We start from the raw sequence: 22,364 nt of genomic DNA, 5'->3' as shown, positions 1-22,364 counted from the left end.
TAGTTCGGAACCGCGCTGCTGCCATAGTCGTAGGTTGAATCCTGCCTCGGGCATGGGTGTGTGTGATATCCTTAGGTTACTTAAGTTTAAGTAGTTCTAAGTGTAGGGGACTGATGACCTCAGATGTTAAGTCCCATAGTGCTTAGAGCCATTTGAACTATTTCTTTGTTCTCTTGTCCATGTCCGAATAAGTGACTCACCTCAATGGACAATGACTCTACAGCCTTCATTGTGGATGAACATTTACGGACGACCTCCAGAGGGAATTTCGGATATGTGGCGCTAGATGACAGTGTGGGTTAGCCAGGGAACGTGTCAAGACAGTCCGCGCATTTGCGATAAACACTTTGTCTGGGTGGTGCAGTGATTAAAGCAACTGCCTAGTAAGCAATAGATCCCACTTTCGGGTTTCGATTCAGCTCACATTTTTTCTCATCACCGCTGATCCTGCATGAAGTCCCGATGCACTTGATATCATTAGTTCCTTCCCTTTCTTTTTCTTTCTCCCCGTCCCCACATTTTCAGTTTACATAATATGTATCACAGCTGCGGATTTCACGCGGTGTTTGTTCTTTCGCACAACTAGAATTATGTATGGAGTTCAGACACGTACATCTTGCAGGCATCTCTTCAAGCAGTTAGAAATATCATCCACGTAGCGTCACATTACCTTTAATCACTTATGAAATTTTATGTGAGTTTGAGAGCTATAGAGATATTCGCAAGTACAATACTAGAAGGAAAAGTAATCTGCTTTACCGATTAACGAATCTAGCTTTAGCGCAGAAAGTGGTGAAATATGCAGCTACAAAATTCCTTGACAATCCATGCACGGAACAAAGTCTGACAAATAGCAAAAGTATTTTGAAATTATGATTAAACATATTTCCCCTTAACAACATCGTCTATATAACAGAGCTATCCTTGGACAGAAACAGTAATTGTTGACTTGAAATTTTCACCCGCTATTCCAAACAGTCCCAGACGCTTTCTATGGGATTTAGAAAATACGTGATCAATCTGTAGGGCTACTGAGCGTTCGTCAAACTAGAGATATATGCTAGTAACCCTCTGAACATGGCTGTCATTAGATTGGAAGACAAGAGTGTCCACTGCCTACCCATCGCGATGACGTAGAAGGAATGGTTTCACTTCGTCACTGAAAACGTTTAAAATCGGGAAAAAACTTGTAAATTGTCAGCATGTAGCAATGTTAATATTTTTTATCCTTTTCTTAGATCTTTATGCGTGTTCTATGTTCGTTCTATTGACACGTTCTACATAGTAACGTTTATCGTGAATATGACCTACAGAACAACTAACTAACGCGTATGTTTCCTCAACCTCTTGACCACCATTGGGTCATACATGTCCCGCAACGGGTTGTAAGAGAACCAATCGGACTTTTCTGCATATTATTCTTATGTATCAATGTCCCACTGGTAATGGAAAGCCTGTTAATGGTTTTCAAAATTCTGCCATTTTCAAGTTTCATTGTTAACCCCCTGCTTCCTAGAACAGATTTGCAAAGCAGGGCTGCAACCGCGTCTTCCCAGACAATTCGTGTCAACGAATTACACTCACGTATTGACGATTGTTGCGTCGTAAACGGTGACCGTACTGAGCACTCGCAATTTGAGTTAACGCCTATATAAGACAGCAAGTGTCTGGCGCAGTTGTTAGATCGGTTACTGCTGCTACAATGGCAGGTTATGAAAATATAAGTGAGTTTGAATGTGGTGCTATAGACGGCACACGAGCGATGGGACACAGCATCTCCGATGTAGCGATGAAGTGGCAATTTTCCCGTACGACCATTTCATGAGTGTACCGTAAGTATCGGGAATCCGATGAAACATCAAATCTCCGACATCGCTGTGGCCGGAAAAAGATCCTATAAGAACGTGGCCAACGACGACTGAAGAGAATCGTTCAACGTGACAGACGTGCAACCCTTCTGCAAATTGCTGCAGACTTCAATGCTGGGCCATCAACCAGTGTTAGCTTGCGAACCGTTCAACGAAACGTCGTCGATAAGGCCCACTCTTGTACCCTTGATGACTGCACGACACAAAACTTTTCGCTTCGCCTGAGCGCGTCAACACCGACATTGGCTGCTGATGACTGGAAACATGCTGCATGGTCGGACGAATCTCGTTTCAAATTGCATCGAGCGGATGGACGTGTACAGTAATGGAGACAACCTCATGAATCCATGGACCCTGCATGTCAGCAGGGGGCTGTTCAGGCTGGTGGAGGCTCTGTAATGGTGTGAGGCGTGTGCAGCTGGAGTGATATGGTTGGTTGGTTGGCTGGTTGGTTTAAGAGGGGGGGGGGGGGGGGGGGGGAAGGGACCAAACTGGTAGATCCGGTCCCTTGTTCCGAATAAAACACTGCCACAAGGGTGAGAATAAAGCAAGCGAGACTGACAACACAAAACGGAGAGAAAGGAAAAACCACAACAACGACGGAAGGGCAACAAACACTTAAATGGACAAAACGGGAGAAGAAAACCACAGAAACGCAAGAAAGAGGTAGAAGACATTAAAACGACAAAACAGATTACCATGGCTGGGTGACCATGAGAATGGAAAGGAGAAGCCAGCCACTCTGCAACACATTAAAACCTCCACCCTAAAAGTACTAGGGTGGAGGACACAGAGGGACAAAGGACATGGGCTAAAACTAAGATCAAATGATAAAACGGCAACCTCACGAACAAAACGTAAAACTAAATCATCCGATGAGGCTTTGTCAGATAAAATTAGCGGCAATGAGTCCGGTAACCGAAGATTTCGTCGCATGGCAGTCAAAGTGGGACAGTGCACCAGAATATAGGCCACTGCCAACCGGACGCCACATCGACGCTGCGGCGGGTCTTCACGGCGCAGGAGGTAGCAGTGGATCGCCGAAGTGTGGCCAATGCGGAGCCGGCAAAGGTCAACTGATTCCTTGCGAGAGGCTCGCATGGAAAGCTTAAAAAAAAAAAAAAAATGTCTCTAAGCACTATGGGACTTAACATCTGAGATCATCAGTCCCCTAGACTTAGAACTACTTAAACTTAACTAACCTAAGCACATCACACACATCCATGCCCGAGGCAGGATTCGAACCTGCGACTGTAGCAGCAGCGCGGTTCCGGACTGAAGCGCCCAGAACCGCTCGGCCACAACGGCCGGCTTGCAAAACTTCCACACATTCGTAGTCTCTTTAATGACATGCAGTTTGTTGTGCGTATTGACACAATGTCATTCCGTCTCCCAAAGCCGAAAAACCTGCGGCCAAAAAACGAACGCAGGTCAGTTATTGGAATGCCGATCTCCATAAGTGGTTTCCGTGCAGCCTGTTTGGCCAGCCTGTCAGCAAGTTCGTTGCCCGGGATTCCGACCTGCCCTGGGATCCACACAAACACCACTGAACGACCGGACCATTTCAGGGCATAGATGGACTCCTGGATGGTCGCTACCAAAGGATGACGAGGGTAGCACTGTTCGATAGCTTGTAGGCTGCTCAAGGAGTCAGTACACAGAAGAAACGACTCCTCAGGGCATGAACGCCTGCGTTCAATAGTACGACATTTAGCCACCAGCTTTGCAGTGAAAACACTGCAGCCATCGGGAAAGGAATGCTGTTCAGTATGTCCTCCATGGACATAAGCGAAGCCGACGTGACCATAAGCCATCGAGCCATCGCTTTAAACCAATTCTTGGCCTCAGTACATGTCAAGAATCGAGAGGAAGTGACACCAGAGAGCTGCCGGGTGAACTGAGGCCTTTGGGCTGTGTGAAAGGTTCAGGCGAGGCCGTGGCCTAGGTGTACACCATGGAGATGTACACGAATGGAACGCGAGTATAGGTGGTAAAGGCAAGGACTTCAGTTCGAAAAGAAGGTATCGGACACGAACTGCAATTGTATGCCCTGACCTGGGCCGCCGATGCGGGAGATGAACCGCCGTGGGTGGGAAAAGGAGACGGTAATTCGGATGCGCAGGAGGACTACGAAAGTGTGCAACGCCACCTGCGAGCAGTTGTGCACGCCTGACCTGCAACAGAGGGACTCCAGCCTCCGCCAGGACGCTGGTCACCGGACTCGTCCTAAAAGCTCCCGTCGCTAGTCGAACGCCACAGTGGTGCACTGGGTCGAGTAAACGCAACGCTGAGGGCGCCGCCAAACCATAAACCAGACTCCCGTAGTCAAGGCGGGACTGAACAAGGGCTCTGTAGAGCTGCAGCAGCGTAGAGAGATCTGCACTCCAGTTGGTGTTGCTCAGGCAGCAGAGGGCACTGAGGTGCTGCCAGCACTTCCGCTTAAGCTGGCGAAGGCGAGGAAGCCAAGTCAATTGGTCGTCGAAAACCAGTCCTAAAAAATCGATATGTCTCCACTACAGTGAGGGGATCGTCAGTAAGGTAAATTTCTGGTTCCCGATGAACGGCACGACGCCGACAGAAGTGCATAACAAGCGACTTTGCGGCCGGAAACTGGAAGCCATTGGCTACAGCCCATGACTGCGCCTTGTGGATGGCTCCCTGTAGGCACTGCTCAGCAATACCAGTACTGGTGGAGCAGTACAAATGCAGAAGTCGTCTGCATACAGAGAGGGTGAGACGGACGGCCCTACAGCTGCTGCTAGACCGTTAATGGCCACTAAAAATAGAGATACACTCAATACAGAGCCCTGCGGGAGCCCATTCTCCTGGATATAGGGGAAACTATGGGAGGCACCTACCTGGACACGGAAAGTACGAAGAGTCAGGAAATTCTGGATAAAAATCGGGAGCGGGCCTCGGAGACCCCATTCGTATGATGTGGCAAGGATATGAAGTCGCCAGGTGGTGTCATACGATTTTCGTAAATCAAAAAAGACAGCAACAAGGTGTTGGCGTCTGGAAAAGACTGTTCGGATGACAAACTCAAGGGACACAATGTTATCAGTGGTAGAGCGACACAGGCGGAATCCGCCCTGGCACAGAGCCAGTAGGCCACGTGACTCCAGGACCCAACGCAACCGCTGACACACGATACCTTCCAGCAGCTTACAAAGAACGTTGGTGAGGCTGATGGGCCGATATCTGTCCATATGAAGCGGGTTTTTGCCGGGCTTAAGCACTGGTATGATGGTGCTCTCCCACCAGTGCGTTGGAAAGACACCATCGCACCAGATCTAGTTGAAGATCACGAGGAGATGTCGCTTGTAGTCAGACGAGAGATGTTTAATCATGTGGCTGTGGATCCGATGTGGCCCAGGAGCTATGTCGGGACAATGTGCAAGGGCACTGAGGAGCTCTCACTCTCTAAATGGGGTGTAATAGCATTCACTGTGGCGTGTAGTGAACGAAAGGACTTTTCTTCCATCCACCGCTTGAGAGTACGAAAGCTGGTGGATAATTCTCCGACGCAGAGGCGTGAGCTTAGTGCTCAGCTAAGTACTCGGCAATTGCGTTTGCGTTGGTAGATAACACGCCATTTATGTTAACACCGGGAACACCTGTTGGGGTCTGGTACCCAAAAACTAGTTTGATCTTTGCCCAGACTTGGGAAGGTGACGTATGGCACTCAATGGTCGAGACGTATCTCTCCCAATAATCCTGTTTCCGTCTTCTGATACGCTGGCGAGCGCGGGCACGGAGCCATTTAAAGGCTATGCGGTGCTCCAGGGAAGGGTCCCGCTTATGCCGCTGTACAGCTCGCCGACGCTCCTGAATTGCCTCAGCGACTTCTGGCGACCACCAAGGGACTGTCTTTCGTAGGGGCCACTCTAATGAACGAGGGATCGCATTTTCCGCCGCAGAAACGATCGCTGTAGATACCTGCTCAATTACCACATCGATGTTACAATGTGGGGGAGATTCAACAGTGACAGCAGAGATGAAGGCTTCTCAGTCTGCCTTGTTTAAAGCCCGTCTGGGCAGGCGCCTGTGGGCCTGACGCCGGGGCAGTGACAGGAAAATTGGGAAGTGGTCACTACCACACAGGTCGTTATGTGCTCTCCAGCGGATAGATGGGAGAAGGCCAGGACTGCAAACCGAGATATCAGTGGCCGAATATGTACCATTTGCCACACTGGAATGTGTGGGAGCACCTGTATTTAAGAGGTAGAGTCCGAGCTGTGACAGTAAATTTTCGACATCTCTGCCTCGGCCAGTAAGCATGGTGGTACCCCACAAGGGGTTATGAGTGTTAAAATCTCCCAAAAGTAAGGAAGGTTTACGGAGTTAATTAATCAGTGCAGCCAATGCGTTCAGGGATACTGCGCCATACGTTGCAGATAGTTATTTTCTGCGTCATCCTTATCCTAACAGCCACATCTTTAAGAGGGGTTTTAAGCGACACAGGTTCACTGCATAATGAGTTCAGGACATACACACAAAGTCCACCTGAGACTCTATTATAGTCTTTACGGTTCTTGTAATATCCTCTACAGCCGTGGAAGGCAGGGGTCTGCATTTCCAGGAACCAGGTTTCCTGAAGGGCAATGCTGAAAGCAGGTGTAAAGCTTAAAAGTTGCCGTAGCTCAGCCAAGTGGTGGAAAAAACCGCAGCAATTCCACTGGAGAATGACATTATATTGAGGCTGAAAAGGCATGAAGTGCACAAGGAGGCAGGTTATGCCTCAGGGTCACCTGCTGCCACAGATCATTTGTAGCCATTTCTATGGTGGGTGAGGCATCAGTGAGATCCAGATGTGCAGAGGACGCTAAGATCTCCTCTGCATCCTCAGATGCAGAATTGATAGCGAGTGGTGGTGTTGTTGGGGCCACCAGAGGCTCCTGTTTCTTAGCAGACTACTTCTTAGTTTGAGAGTGAGAGAACGATCTTTTGCTTCTCTTTAGGGGCTTGCTGGGAAGATTTCTCTGAAGTAGCTTCAGACGCGGAGGAAGACGGTGAAGCCCTTCGTCCAGCAGCTTTTGGCTCCTTGACCCACTGGCGTGTGTCCACTTTAGCATTAGTAAGGACCTTGGGAGAGAGGGCCCCAAGGCCTTCTGCACAGGAGGGGCCAGAGGAGGCGGTTGCTTCTCCGGCAGGGGGAAGGGACCGATGTCCCCTGTGTTTGGGAAGGCCTTGCCCCCCGAAGTAGGTGCTTTGGGAGCAACAGAGAAAAATTTGCCCTCTACCACCAAGAGGGCAGATGTATTCTGGTGGCCCGGAGGGCCCACGGTTCGTGGCATAGAGTGAGGAATCTCTGGCACTTGGGACGGCGATGGTGGTGTAGCTGCAACATATGTCGACGTCAACAAAATTGGCTGTAAACTTTCAAATTTACGTTTAACCTCTGTGTAAGTCAACCGATCCAGGGTCTTGTACTCCATGATTTTCCGCTCCTTTTGGAGTACTAGGCAGTGTTGCGAGCAGGGGGTGTGGTGCTCTCCACAGTTGATGCAAGTGGGAGGCGATGCACATGGAGTATCTGGGTGCAGTGGACGTCCGCAGTCTCGACATATGACGTTGGAAGTCCAGCAGGAAGACATGTGTCCAAACTTCCAGCACTTAAAGTACCGCGAAGGGGGAGGGACGTATGGCTTAACATCCCAGCAGTGAACCATCACCTTGACCTTTTCAGGCAATGAATCACCCTCAAAGGCCAGGATGAAGGCACCAGTAACAACCCTGTTGTCTTTGGGTCCTCTGTAAATGCACTGGATGAAATGAACACTCCGCCGTTCTAAATTGGCGCGGAGCTCGTCGTCAGACTGCAAGAGGAGATGGCAATAGAAAATGATCCCCTGAACTATGTTGAGGCTTTTATGGGGAGTGACAGAAACAGGAATATCACCCAGCTTGTCACAGGCGAGTACTGCTCGCGATGGGGTTGGGGACGCTGTCTGAATCAAGACCGCGCCGTTTCGCATCTTGGACAGCACTGTCACTACTCCGAACTTATCCTCAAGGCGTCGAACGAAAAACTGAGGCTTCGCAAGTAGAAAGGAGTCCCCACCAGTTCTGCTACAGACTAAAAACCGTGACGAATATGGCTCCCTCCGTTCTGTAGCCCTACGTTCCTCCCATGGTGTAACGGGGAAGGGAAACGATTTAGGGTCATACCTGTCGGCATTGTATTCGATCATGCCCTTCTTAGAGACTGCTGGTGCCATACGGTCACCAGCGAGAGATGACTTAGTCCGCTTCATTGCGGGTCATCCGCCCTGATGCCATCCACTCCGATCGGAGGCTCTCCCCACGGGCGCCACCCAGCCACAGCAAAGGCGAACTGGCACGATGGCCGTTGCCGGGAGTCCTGATGCCCCAGGAAGGCAGGCATCTACTGCTTGGCATACGTGGGGAATTTACAGATGAAGCGATCCCTGTGTTGTCAGGGGGCTACCACCATATGGGTATATGACGGCCCCACCACAACGGACTGGCTACTGTGCTGGATACTGAGCGCAGAGAAATCCAATATTGTCATGGGGGCGAAAGAGGACAGGAGACAACGGAAGAAGATGACATACACCGGAAATTGTCCTCACCAAAATAGTTGAATCGCAGGTGGAGATGCAAAGTCATGACAAGAAATTCAGGAGATGGAATCTCAGGGCACTATGGATAAATCGTGCACCACGTTAGGCGTCCTTCCCCATACAGCCTGCACTTCTGTAGAATTTTGAAAGCAGCAGGTGAAACGATAGTCGCCTCTTACGACAGGCAGGAATACCTTGGGCCTATTATAACCTTCCTACCCTCATGGGGAGGGGGAGGGGGAGAGTGATATGGGATTCCTGCATTCCTGCTACGTCTAGATACGACTCTGACAGGTGACATGTACGTAAGCATCCTTTCTGATCACCATGTCTACTGTGTGTTCCGGCGGATTGGGCAATTCCAGCAGGACAATGTGACACCCCACGGGTCCAGAATTGCTACACAGTGGCTCCAGGAACACTCTTCTGAGTTTAAACACTTCCGCTGGCCGCCTAACTCACGAGACATAAACACTATTGAGCGTATCTGGGATGCTTTGCAACGTGCTGTTCAGAAGAGATATCCAGCTCCTCGTACTCTTACACATTTATGGACAGCCCTGCAGGATTCATGGTGTCAGTTCCGTCCGACACTATTTTAGACATTAGTGGAGTCCATGCCACGTCATGTTGCGGCACTTCTGCACTACACGATATTAGGCTGGTGTATCAGCTTCTTTGACTCTGCGGTATATGTGTCAAAAGACAGCAGACTGTTATTAAATGCAAGTCATTCCTAAAAGAGTATCTGGTCATTAGTAAAAGTGAGAACATCTCAAAAGTCTAAAGCGCAGCTGTTATACGAAACTGCTAACCAGTAAAGAGGTATGCGCCGCACTATTGTGTCTGAACAACTGACAAGGACATTGATGAAACGACCATCCAAAGATCGTCTGAGAGACATTACAGTCTGCAGAATGCAATCTGTGGTGTGTTAGGAAACGAGATAGCTGAATTGTTTATTTTGCATGATGATTACACTATCTTTGGTACATAACAATGTTTACAGTATATGACATGGAGATCCACTATTAAAGTTCACGTGTAATCATCGTAAGGTTTATTGTCGTATTGTAATAGGAGAGGGGTTGGAAAATAAGTTTCTCCTGTCGACTGTGGGCAGAGTTGTGTAATATGGGTGGAAGACGACACGGCAGGTGAACGCGCACGTACAAGACACCGAAACACCATTGGGTAGAGGTCGTCCGCGATCAAGCAGATGGCGCTTTCGCAGTGCCTGCTCAAACAGAGGCCAGCCACTCAGTCTTTTCCCGGAGAGAAGCTGCGTTTTGGAGTAGTGGTCAATGGCGAAAGTGAGAGCTGATATCGCTATGAATGGGCACGTGGAGCATCAGGTACAGAAATACATAACCGCCTTGTTGAGGTTTATGGGTCAGGTGTGATGTCGAGGCAAATGGTGCGGAGATAGTGCCAGCAATTCAGTGATGGACGTCAGCAAGTGCAGGACATACCGAGACCTGGACGGACGCGCACGGCCACTACAGATGCAAATGTCAGGAAGGTGGATGACATGATTAAAGCGAAACGGCGTATCACCATTGATGAAGTAGCGGCAGAACTTGAAATCGGACATGAGCGAGCTCACAAGATCATCCACGACATTCTTCGATAGAGGAAGGTGTCAGCACGATGGGTGCCACACCAACTGACCCCGACACACATGGAACAACGCATGGCGTTCAGCCTGGAACAGCTCGTGCGTTATCATGAATCTGGCTATGACCTTCTGTTTCGGATTGTGACAGTGGACGAAACGTGGGTCCACCATTACACGCCCGAATCGAAGGCCGCATCCATGGTGTGGAAACATTTGTCATTACCTGTCCGAAAGAAGTTCAAAAGCACTCCGTCTGCAGGTAAAGTGCTACTCACCGTTTTCTGAGACGCTAAAGGAATTTTGCTGCTGAACTTTCTGGAGGACGCAACCATCAATGCTGCGAGGTACTGTGCCACTCTGTCGAAATTGAAAGAGGTGATTCAGAAAAAGCGGCCTGGCCTTCTCAGATCTGGCGTTCTGCTGTTGGATGACAATGCGAGACCACACGCGGCTACGGCAACGCAAAACCATGTTGCAACTCTTGGTTGGGAGCGCCTACACCACCCGCCTTGCAGTCCGGATCTCGCACCAAGTGACTTCCATCTGTTTCCTGCTTTGAAGAAAACTCTCGGCGGAAGGCGCTTTGGCAGGAATGCCGACGTCGAACAAGCCATTCAACGCTTCATCCGTATGCAACTCCCTGATTTTTTCCTGGAAGGCTTTTTGAAGGTTATAAAGCGGTATGACAAATGTCTCAATGTACTTCGAAATAATGTAGAAAAATAAAGATATGTCTTATCTTTAATGTCTCATTCTCTTTTTTCCTTTCACACCCAACTCTGACCACAGTCGACAGGGGAAACTTATTTTCCAACTCCCCCACGTACATTTGTAGCAAACATGGAGTTTCTACCTTGTAATACAGTTTTTTTACGTAAGACATACAATTTATGGCAGCAGCAGTATCACCCAAAAAAAAAAAAAAAAAAAAGAAAAAAAGAAAAGAAAGCCTTACCCTCGTGTTTAGTGATTATAATTGCGAACCGCTGGAGCTTCACAGTTTACTGAATTATGAAAGAGTTGATGTAATTGTGTGCCTACTCTACGGTCCAGTGTCGAGGTGGAGCAGTTACCTGCGAGCCCGCCGCCCAGGTAGACGAGTGCGGTGCGCCAGAAGCCCTGCTCGGTCTCGAGCGGCGTGGCGAGCAGCAGCTGGATGGCGACGTTGAGCGCCAGGTGCAGCGCCCCAGAGTGCACCAGCATGTACGACACGAAGCGCCACGCCTCGCGCCGCCGGCCCGGGTTGAACACCAGCACGTGGCGCGCGTCCACACACACGTACGCCAGCACCTGCGACACAGACACACGCTGGCACCACGCGACACAGGAAGCTGCTGCAGCACGTCCTGGTCGCGATCCTCTAAAGTGGCTCTGAGCACTATGGGACTTAACATCTGAGGTCATCAGTCCCCTAACTTAGAGCTACTTAAATCGAACTAACCTAAGGACACCACACACATCTATGCCCCGGGCAGGATTCGAACCTGCGACCGTAGCAGCCGCGTGGTACCGGACTGAAGCGCATAGAACCACTCGGCCACAACGGCCGGCGCGATCCTCCGATATTACGGAGGAATACGAGGCTGGCAGCAAGGTTTGTTCGTTACGAACGTTTCATTGTCAAGAGGTCACGTTAATCTGACCACGTATGTATCCACCATTGCAACTGAGACGTCCCACAATGTCGCTAAATTCCTTTAGATACCCAGAAAGTTCCCTGGCCTTAAGGGCCATAACTAAAATTCCAGCAGTATTCTATCCTGATGGTAACGGAAACTTGATGCAGCAGATGAGTATATTCAGTGAAAAATAACGAACAACAAAAGGAAATATACAATAGAAACTTATCATTACGTATTTCGTAGAGTCTCTGTGGAGAGACTGGGCTTCTGTGAGAGTGGGAGTGAGGAGTTGTGGAGCGAAGATGAGACACTGAAGGCCTTTCCCTAGAAAACGATGTTCTGTGGACGCCCCTTAGCACCGTTACATGTCTTGGGGAACAGATATGCATCTAGCTTATTTGTTTACTATATTTCACTGTAAAAGACCTAACAATACAGGGTGTTACAAGTATAAACTTAGATATTTCTGTTGGTGACTGAGGACGGTACACTGGTCAACATAAAATCAGTATTTATCCTTTTCAGATTAAATTATAGTTAGTGCAAGTGATATGTTTTTAGGTTTAGTAGTGCCTCCAAGTGCCAATGGCCTAGCCACAATGCTGACACCTTTTCGCTTCAGATCACTATAATTAATTTCTGTCAAGCTTGGCTAGTGCTTGGCTGGGTGACGGTCCGGGTATGCCAACCATTGCACTCAACCCTTGGGAGAGCGGTGTTTTGACCACATGCCCCTCCTGTCTGCATCCTCAGTGAGGATGACACGGCGGTCGGACGGTCCCGATGGGCCACTTGTGGCCTGAAGACGGAGTGTTGCTGCTGCACTCAACCCTTGTGAGGCCAACTGAGGACCTACTTGAGTGAGCAGTAGCGCCTCCGGTCTTGAAAACTGACAACGCCCGGGAGAGCGGTAGGCTGACCAGATGGCCTTCCATATATGCATTCAGTGACGCCTATCGGCTGAATGACACGGCGATCGATCGATACCTATGCGCCTCCCGAGTCCTGTTCGGACGGTGTTTAGTTTAGTACCAAACTGCTTCAGTAGTTGTGGTACTCTACATAAACGGCGTAGTAAGCGGTAGGGTTTCCGATTGTATTGGCAGCAGTGGTAGGGAAGAAACAATGAATGTGTAAGAGACAAACTGAGAGCCGACGACTCCGATGACTTCTCTTTGCTTTTCTGTTCGTTTGATTTTACGTTCTGTAGATATTTAGAAACGAGATCGGTGTTAATCTATTGTGTATTTTGTAGCCGTACAGAAAATAAATTGCATTTAAAAAGTAATAAAAATTAACTGATCGCGTAATTTCCTCGTTTTTTTTTGTAATCAAAGCAATTAGTTTTGATGCAAGTATAGTTTAAAAGCACAAGCATAAAAATATGTTATTATTGTTGTCATTTTTTACTCAACAGAAACGTTCTTCATCATATTCAAGGGCGAGAGTTTCCGTTATTATTGATAAATGCGAAAGTTGTTTATGAATAACGGAAACATGGTTTATGTAAGTTCGATGAAGTATTGAAGCGATGTTTGATACACTTATGCAGCGCACTTTTTTCCTTAATTTGTCTTTTCGTTGACGAAATTGCTTTTTCTAGCGCTATATGATAAATCTGTATTGTCTTCTTTAGTTTTTCTACGATATCCGTCTGTTTCATGTCACAAATCAATAACTTGCGAATAAAACTTGAATTAAACATTGACAGTTTCAAATTTTCTATAACTATTGTTTATTTTTAAGTAACAAATAGGAGGATAAATATGTAGAATAAAATGTTCTTCATGTTACCTGGCGCTTTACATTTTCTCTCTGTTTCTGGACAGTTCAACGTTTCCAGTTTGTAGGGGAATCTACAAAATACTGAATCTAGTAAGAGACTGATCGCGTAAGTAAAGAAAGCGATCATTATGATGTTACGCCCAATAGGTAGCCCAGATACAGGTTTAACTGACCACAGCTACTAAGAAAACTACCGTAATCGACATTGACTTATGATAGTCTACGGTAGTTTTACAACTCTAGGCAAGAGCAAGCCATTAAAGCTTATTTTCCTGTTGGCAGCAGGTCAGGTTTTGAAGTCTGGACCACGGACACAAAACGGTTAATCTATACTCACGGCCACTGTCCACTTACTGATGCACTTACGACTGTGCAGAAAAATATGATAGTAAGGTCTGTGACGTTCGAAGCAGAGGCAAAACAGCCAACATGCTGGTGTGTTACATATTGAGGTACCACACATAAAAATATTTGCGCTTATACTGGTTACAACCTGTATACATCAATCAATTGGACAAGAACTTTGCATAAGTAAACCCTCGGGATTCTCTGTAGTTCTAATTCTTCTTCTTTCTGTATGAAGTAGGCATACCGTCTGTTGCTTGAAATTACTGATCTTTCTACCGTTTCCTAAAAGCATTCTGCCTCATTATTTATTTTGGTACTCTCTCGTCTTACATTCTGGTGACATGGTCTTCCAGTTATTTTTGTATCTCTCAAACTGCTAATTTAAGTTTTTCACTCCCAGTGGCTCCCTGATGATGTATTCCTCCTCCTGTCAGATAGCTGTAGCCCACTACTCTTAGAGGAATCTCATTTCCAATGTATTCTTTGCTCCTTTGTTTTTGCTACCGTCCACGACTAACTTCCTTAAGTCATGCGTAGTACATGGAATGTTTCTCGATAATTCGAACTGGTTTTTGATCGCGAAGTTATACGCCACCTTACTAAGCCAGACATTGTACACACAAGGTCATTCGTCGTAAAATGTTAAATGCATACCCTCCCTTCCCATTCGCTTCACCCATAATGAGTATGTATCATTGTCAGTCGTGAGAGGACAACAAAGTGAAAGCCTGTTCAGTTCGCTCGTTGAAGCCCACATGACGTGTTGCACCAGATCCCGTCTCTCTCTTACGACGGCTCAGTTTGTGAGACTATAGCTGGAGATATAGTTAAGCTCTAAACTGGTCATGCTTTAGCCAAAGGGAAAAGGTGGAAAACAATCCGGCCGCGAGGAGAATAGCTAGCTGGAACGGATTCCGGTGATGGAAGGGGTGACTGGCTGCGCTCGGGGACGAGGGCTCTGGGAAAGCTGGACACGCTGAATTCAACCCGTTATCAGAAATGTTTGTAAAGACACCTTCAGTCAATTTGGAAACATAGTGGTTGTGGGAATTCCCAGACTATTTTGCAAACGCAGAATGGTGGTCTCTTGGCAGCTTCCAAACGCCAGACACAGCCACAGCAAGTTAAATTATTTTCGGAAATGTTTCAAGACGCCTTGCGACCCCTGTGTGTCAATATACCGTTCTGTTCGAGGTAATTCATAATGTTAGAACACAGTATACGTTACGCAATGATGCTGCATATCGACATTAAAGATATGGGCCTGTAATTTAGTGGATTACTCTTACTACATTTTGGTGTGTCCTGTGCAACTTTCCAGTCTTTGGGTATAGATCTTTCGTCAAGCGAGCAGTTGTATATGATTGCTAAGTGTGGAGGTATTGCATCAGCATACTTTCAAAGAAACATAATTGGTATACAGTCTGGACCGGAAGACTTGCTTTGCTAAGTGATTTAAGTTGCTTCATTTCTCCCAGGATATCTAAGTTACTCATGTTGGCAGCTGTTCTTGATTTGAATTGTGGAATATTTGCTTCATCTTGTTTGATGAAGAAACTTCGGAAAGCTGTGTTTAGTAACTCTGCTTTGGCAGCACTGTGATCGATAGTATTTCCATTGCTATCGCGCAGAGAAAGCATTAATTGTGTCTCGCCGCTAGCATACTTTGCATACGATCCGAATCTCTTTGGATTTTCTGCCGGGTTTCGAGACAAAGTTTCGTTGTGGAAACTGTTATAAGCCTCTCGCATTGAAGTCCGCGCTAAATTTCGAGCTTCTGTAAAAGATCGCCAATCTTGGAGATTTTGCGTTCGTTTAAATGTGGCATGTTTCTTTCGTTGTTTCTGCAACAATGTTCTGACCCGTTTTATGTTCCAAGGAGGATCAGCTCCGTTAATTTATTTGGAATAAACCTCTCAGTTGCTGTCAATACTATTTCTTTGAATCTAAGCCACATCCGGACCATGCTTCCATTGTTAATGCGGATGGAGTGGAAGGCGTCAAGTGAATTTTTATCTGTTTTTTAATGAGTAGATGTATTTTTATTTTTGGAGGATTTGATGTTTACAATATTCAATCTCGCTGTGACAACCCTGTGCTCATTAATCTCTGTATCCGTTTTGATGCTCGTTATTAGCCCAGGATTATTTACTGCTAAGAGATTAAGTGTGTTTTCACAACCGTTTACTGTTCGCGTGGGGTCATGAACTAACTGCTCGAAATAATTTTCATTTTAGCTCAATTTCCGATGATGTTTTAAGAGTATCGCCGGAATTAAACATGTATTTTCGCCAACACACCGAGGGTAAATTAAAGTCATCACCAACCAAGTTGATATTTGACGCCCTCCTTAGATATAGGTTGTGTTGAGTGACACTGAATAACGTTTTACAAGTTCTAAGTTTCGATCTGATCAGGCAACACCCGAAACTACGTTATACATCAAGTAATATATTAAATGATATCGACGGTTCTATTCACTAAATAACAGGGGACGCTGCCGCCTGAGTCTCGCGACGTAATCTCGCCATGACACGCACAACAGAATTCCATTAAAAATCTGACTGCCAATGTTCTGTTTGTCAAATAAACATCTTGGAAACGGATCCTGAAATAATTAACGTCGTGGTATATTGTGTTTCCTTATAATATTAGTATGTGACGGAAGGAAGGTAATTGATTAATAAATGAGATCTGTAAAGACTCTAGCGACTGTCCAAAACAGAAATATTTTGGGAAATAATGCAATGTGCTCTATTTACATTCCTGCCGCTGGTGAATCTAATCACTTATTGTTAACGGAAAATGTTGCACTGAGTGCGTACTAAGGAAGAAGAAACGTTGCTGATATAATATAATTTGAAATAATTCAACAACTAACAAATGTAATTACTATAAATTAGTTTCCCAAAGTGAATCTAAAACTGCACATCATATAAATGACGCCCGTTGCACCCTTACATGTTTAAATATGAACTTAGGCTAGAAAATATTGAGTGTAAATGTGAAGACAGTAACTATTCCGAAAGAACAGATACCAATGATGACCATGCAGCTTCTCTAGAAAGAAATGATAATTAATCGAAGCTCTCAGCTGCCAACAGGTGTTGTTCATATACCTCAATGTGGACAGCTGAAAATGTGTGCTCCGACCGGGACTCGAACTTGGGATCTCCTGCTACACCTGTTAGGTGACACCATGCAGCTATGATCGGACCGCAGCGGAGGCATAAAGTAGAAAAACAAAGTGTGTTTTGTCAGGTTGAAGGTGTCAGTTGTTGTCATGGAGATGATATACAAAGTGATTCAGCTGCTCCTACCGATAGGTTTTATGCAGCCCGCAATGACTTCAAAAACCAAAGGCAAATTTTCATAATCTGTCGCTCGCTACGCGCGAAACGTTAATCATACAGAAAAATTAACAGAATCTTTTTGTAGGAAATGTAATGTAGATACATTTTGTACTGGAATAACTTCTCGCTGGTAGCCATAGTTTTCGAGTTATTCAAGAAAAACGCTTCTGAAGATCACTTTTGAACGTGTTTCTTGAATAATTAGAAAACTACAGTCTCCAGCGAAAACGTATGGCAGCACAAAATTTAAGTACATTAACTTTCGTAGCAGAAAGTCACGTACATTTTTTCTGTAGGACTAACATTTTGCATGTAGCAACCGAGAGAATATGGAAAATCATGTCCATGCTATTTGAAAGCATTGTAGGTTGCATAAAACCCGTGCATAGATGCAGCTAAATCACCCTCTATACACGTGATGAGCCAAAACTTTATGACCACCTGCTTAATAGCTTGTTTATCCGTCTTTGAAACGATATACATGACCGATTCTGTGTACCAGGGATCCACCAGTTTGTTGGTAGGTTTGTGGAGGTACGTGGCATTAGATGTCAAAGAACAGGTCATGTAATTAGCGTAAGTAACCCGCCGCCGGTTTACGTATGCAGTAATGGCGTCCGATAGCGACCAAGATGAGTTCCATAGGATTTACATCAGGAGAATTTGGTCGCCGAGACATCAACGTGAGTTCAGTACAAAGCTCCTCTAACAACTGCAGCATGCTTCTGGCACCGAGACATGGACAATTAAATTGCTGAAAGACTATATCTCCGTCGTGGAAGATATCAAGCGTGAAGCGACGTATGTGGTTCGCAGTTTTCACCGTGCCTTCGATTACTACCACAGGTCCCATGGAAGCGTAGGAGAATGTCTCCCATAGCATAATACTGCTCCCAGTCTGCGTCGGTGGTCCGCTGCACGTTTCGAGCAGCCGTGCACCTCGATAACGGCGTCTGTGAAGACGACCATCGATCTAGTGCAGTAAAAATGTGATTCACTCGAAGAGCCGACACGGTTCCATTGATAGACGGTCATTTCCCGATGGTCCCGTGCCCAGTGCAGTCGTAATTGACGGTGTCGTTGGATCAACTTGTGAACACGTAGGCACGGTCTGCTGCACCCATACAACCCCCTCCATCCATCCATCCATCCATCCATCCATCCATCCAACCATCCTGCTGCGGAGCTCCATGTTCAACAATGTACGATGAACGGTGTGCTCCGGAACACTTGGGTTCTATCGGCGGAGATGCCACAGATCACCGTCTATCCTACTTTACAGAGGACACAAGCCTCCGAACCCCACGTCCTGTGAAGAGTTGTGGACGTCCAACCATTTAGCACCTAGTGGTAGTTTCACCGTCCTTCTACCTCTTTCTGTAAATGCTCACGACAGTAGCACGTGAACATTCGACCAGCTTCGCCGTTTTCGAGATACTCGTTCACAGACTCTGCGTAATAATAATCTGCCCCTCGTCAAAGTCAGTTATGTCAATGGATTTTCAGCCCATATCTTTGCTAGGGCTTACATACTGAAAGTTTTCGAGAGAATACTTTCCGGAAAGATTCCGGTCAACATACTGCTTCCTCCCACATACACTGCCCGAAAAGACCACAACTAGAAAATACGAGAAACCGTCAATCACTCTTCCCATGTGCCATTTGGGATTGGAACAGAGAAGAGAGGGTCAGTTAGTGGTTCCAGAAGGACTCTCCACCACACACCGTTAGGCGGCATGCGATGTATGATGTAGATGTTCTCGCACTAAAGATCCATTAACAGGAGAGAATGTGGACTGCTGTAACCCCCTTATTAAAACCAGTAATATATTACTGTCGCACAAACAGGTATCGGGAGGTTCTCCGTAGAATCGGCAAGGAAAGGGATATATGGAAAATACTGCCAGGAAGAAGGTATATTGCGATGGACATGTGTTAAGACATCAGGGAATAACTTCCATGGCAGAATAGGGAGCTGTAGAGGGTAAAAACAGTACAGGAAGATAGAGGTTGGAGTACATTTGGCATTAATTGAGGACGTAGTTTGCAAGTGCTACTTTGAAATGAAAAGGTTGACACAGGAGAGGAATTCGTGGCGTGCCGCATATCAAGAATCAAGATGATGGCGCAAAAAAGAAAAAAAAGGCTACTTGATATATGGTATACAAGACTCTTGAGTTGAGGAGGGTAGTGCGAATGAGTACAGCTGCGGACGTGCATTGTCACTGGCATCGCCCCAATATTCGCTGTGAGGGAGGCGCCGGCGAGGCGTAGTGCAGCGCCGTGTGGGTGGCGTGGCGTGGCGTGGCGCGGCATAGCCAGGCGAGTGGCTCATCTCATTTCCGCCGCGGCCAGCGCCAGCAGCAGCCTCGCTTCCCCACCAGCAGGTCACGCGACAGCGAGAGCGTGCGGCCGCCGAGCCACTGCCACCCGTCTCTCGCTGATTAACTGCTCGCCATCAAAATCACAGCACCATCAAGTCGGCACGTAGCGCATGTCAAGTTGTCAAGACGTGGACTACGTGCTTGGACATTGTAACCAATTTTATTATTGCTTGCTGCCTGGCGGTCTATTTCGACATAACTAGAGAAAGTTGTATACGATTGTAGATAAGCACTCGCTTCTACGTTGTATTCAAGTTATTCACTCGCTTCCTCATTTGTAGAGTAGTTTAAGCGTTTACAATAATGATGAAATTAGCTACTGGGACTCCTCAAGCTTAAGTTAGTTTTATTCTTCAACTCCTATGTTTCACATTTGCTAACAAATGGTTCAAATGGCTCTGAGCACTATGGGACTTAAATCCTGAGGTCATCAGTCCCCTAGAACTTAGAACTACTTAAACCTAACTAACTTAAGGACATCACACACATCCATGCCCGAGGCAGGATTCGAACCTGAGACCGTAGCGGTCGCGCGGTTCCAGACTGAAGCGCCTAGAATCGCTCGGCCACACCGACCGGCCCATTTGCTAACAGTAATTACGTCTACGCGAATGAGTCCGCGATAGAAACCTGTACCACCTCCATCTCTACGTGTCAGCTCTGAGGTGGGGCCGCTGTCCACGGTACTTCGAAATTAATCCGCTGACTGCGAATTCCTTGACATCAACACGGATGCCGAAATGGTTAAGTTGATCGCTTGCGATAAGCGGGAAATTCGGGTTCGAGTCCCGGACCGACATAAATTTTCTTGTCGCCGTTGGGTAAGAGTTCTATACCTAACACAGCTGATCTCAAACAATTCGTAGTCAGCGAATTAGTTTCGAAGTATTTCGTACAGCTGTGGATCCTCAACACTGTCTGTCAGACATGCATGTCAGTTGTCCATAGTCCTGCCTCCTCTCTAACCCCCCCCCCCACCCCCCCACCCTCATCAAACTAGCTCTTCCTGGGAGACCCACGTAAGTCATCTAAAAGTGTAAAAGCACTCGTTTATTCTGCTGGCTGCCACAGTTGCTACTGGTACACTAGACAATATCATTCTACAGTGCCCTGCTCATGAAGATCTGTGGACTGAAATGACACGCTTGGGAACACAAAGTGACATAAAAAGGTATCTAAGATAGGACTTAGAAAATGTTAAAAAAATACAGACAGTGTAAGAGAGACCACAACTGTACCTAATACAGCTGAGGTGAATATTCTGAGCGCAGTGAATGTCATCGAGGATTCACCGTCGCCGGCGTTAACTCGTACATAGAGGACGATCGGAATCAGTGGACACCCAAATAATTACAGTGAGTCCAAAAGGTTTCGTCTAGCTGCATATTAAAAAAAAAAAAAAAAAAAATCTGAAGAACGCGAAAAGAAGCGAATACAAAATTCTGAACGGCTAATCCTGTGAAAGTACCTCAGTAAATGCGCCCGCCCGGTTAGCCGAGCGGTCTAACGCACGGCTTTCCGGAGCAGAAAGGAGCGCCTGGTTCCCGGCACGAATCCGCCCGGCGGACTTTTGTCGAGGTCCGGTGAGCCAGCCAGTTTGTAGTTGGCTTTTAGGCGGTTTTCCATCTGACTCGGCAAATCCGGGCTGGTTCCCTGTATTCCGCTTCATCTACACTATGTGGGCGACTGCTGCGCAAACAAGTTCTCCACGTCCACGTACACTACCATTACTCTACCACGCAAACATAGGGTTTAACTCGTTTGGTGTGAGACGTTCCCTGGGGAGGGGGTTTCGGTGTGGGGCGGCGGAGGGGTGAAGTGGACTGCGGTAGTCGTCGTGGTGTGTGGACCACTGCGGCTGCGGCGGGGACGGAGCCTCTCCGTCGTTTCTAGGTCCCCGGTTAACATACAACAACAACCTCAGTAAATAATTGCTATAGAAAGACAAGGTTGTCAAAATAGAAAGTTTCACAAAAAATCTACTGCATAAAGGATTCTTCCACCATATAAATATGCCTCAAATTCTCATCCGGGGACGAAACTTCAGTGCTAACCCACGATGTTCTCTGGCGTCAACCCTCTGCAGGCACAGTCTGTCTCCTGATATTGCTTGAGCGGCGCCGGGACAGTGTAGTTTGCAACATGGGAGTAAGACTAGTGAGACAACCCTAACTGAAACAAAACTTATCTTACATCTGAATACTGAGTGAAAATCCTCTTACGAGATTGCTAAAGTAGTCGGTACACCTTGATATACGGTTCACTCGATAATAGATCGTTTTTTAATAACGAAATCATTGAGAACCGAGTCATGGAACGAACGCCCTCGCTCACTGGCCGATGTAAACGTGACGTTTATCGTGAGGGAAATCAAGAAAAATCCTAAAATCAGCGCAGCTAAGTTGGCTTTGAGGTTAGGGTCAAGAGGCAAGAAGATACGTGCCAACAGAGGCAGAAATATCTGCAAGAAGTAAGGCTATAATGGCCGGGTAGCTCGCAAGAAATGTTGGATCAGTCAACAGAATCGGAAGAAACGTCTTGATTTTACCCAGGAACTTAGATCCAAGAAAGAAGTTCGACGACGTTTGCAGTAGCATGGAATACCACCTTGGAGACCATGGCTGCGGTTACCCTTGACGCTGCATCACAGACAGGAGCGCCTGCGATGGTGTACTCGACGACGAACCTGGGTGCACGAATGGGACAACGTCATTTTTTCGGATGAATCCAGGTTCTGTTTACAGCATCATGATAGCCGCATCCGTGTTTGGCGACATCGTAGTGAACGCACATTGGAAG

At 46.8% G+C, this 22,364-nt stretch overlaps 1 protein-coding gene across 1 annotated transcript in view; it reads right to left on the bottom strand.

Annotated features, from left to right (window-relative positions):
- LOC126476006 (protein rhomboid-like) overlaps nucleotides 1–22,364 on the bottom strand; it is a 239,307-nt gene that overhangs the window by 96,779 nt on the left and 120,164 nt on the right. The window contains exon 3 of the mRNA XM_050103513.1: nucleotides 11,147–11,363. Within this exon, the coding sequence (XP_049959470.1) occupies nucleotides 11,147–11,363 (217 nt within the window). The remainder of the gene's footprint in view (nucleotides 1–11,146; nucleotides 11,364–22,364) is intronic.

This window comes from Schistocerca serialis, chromosome 1 (genome assembly GCF_023864345.2).
Source record: "Schistocerca serialis cubense isolate TAMUIC-IGC-003099 chromosome 1, iqSchSeri2.2, whole genome shotgun sequence".
NCBI classification, from domain to species: Eukaryota; Metazoa; Arthropoda; class Insecta; order Orthoptera; family Acrididae; genus Schistocerca; species Schistocerca serialis.
The sequence above is the reverse complement of the archived record's forward strand: the minus strand, read 5'-3'. Positions and strand labels throughout refer to the sequence as shown.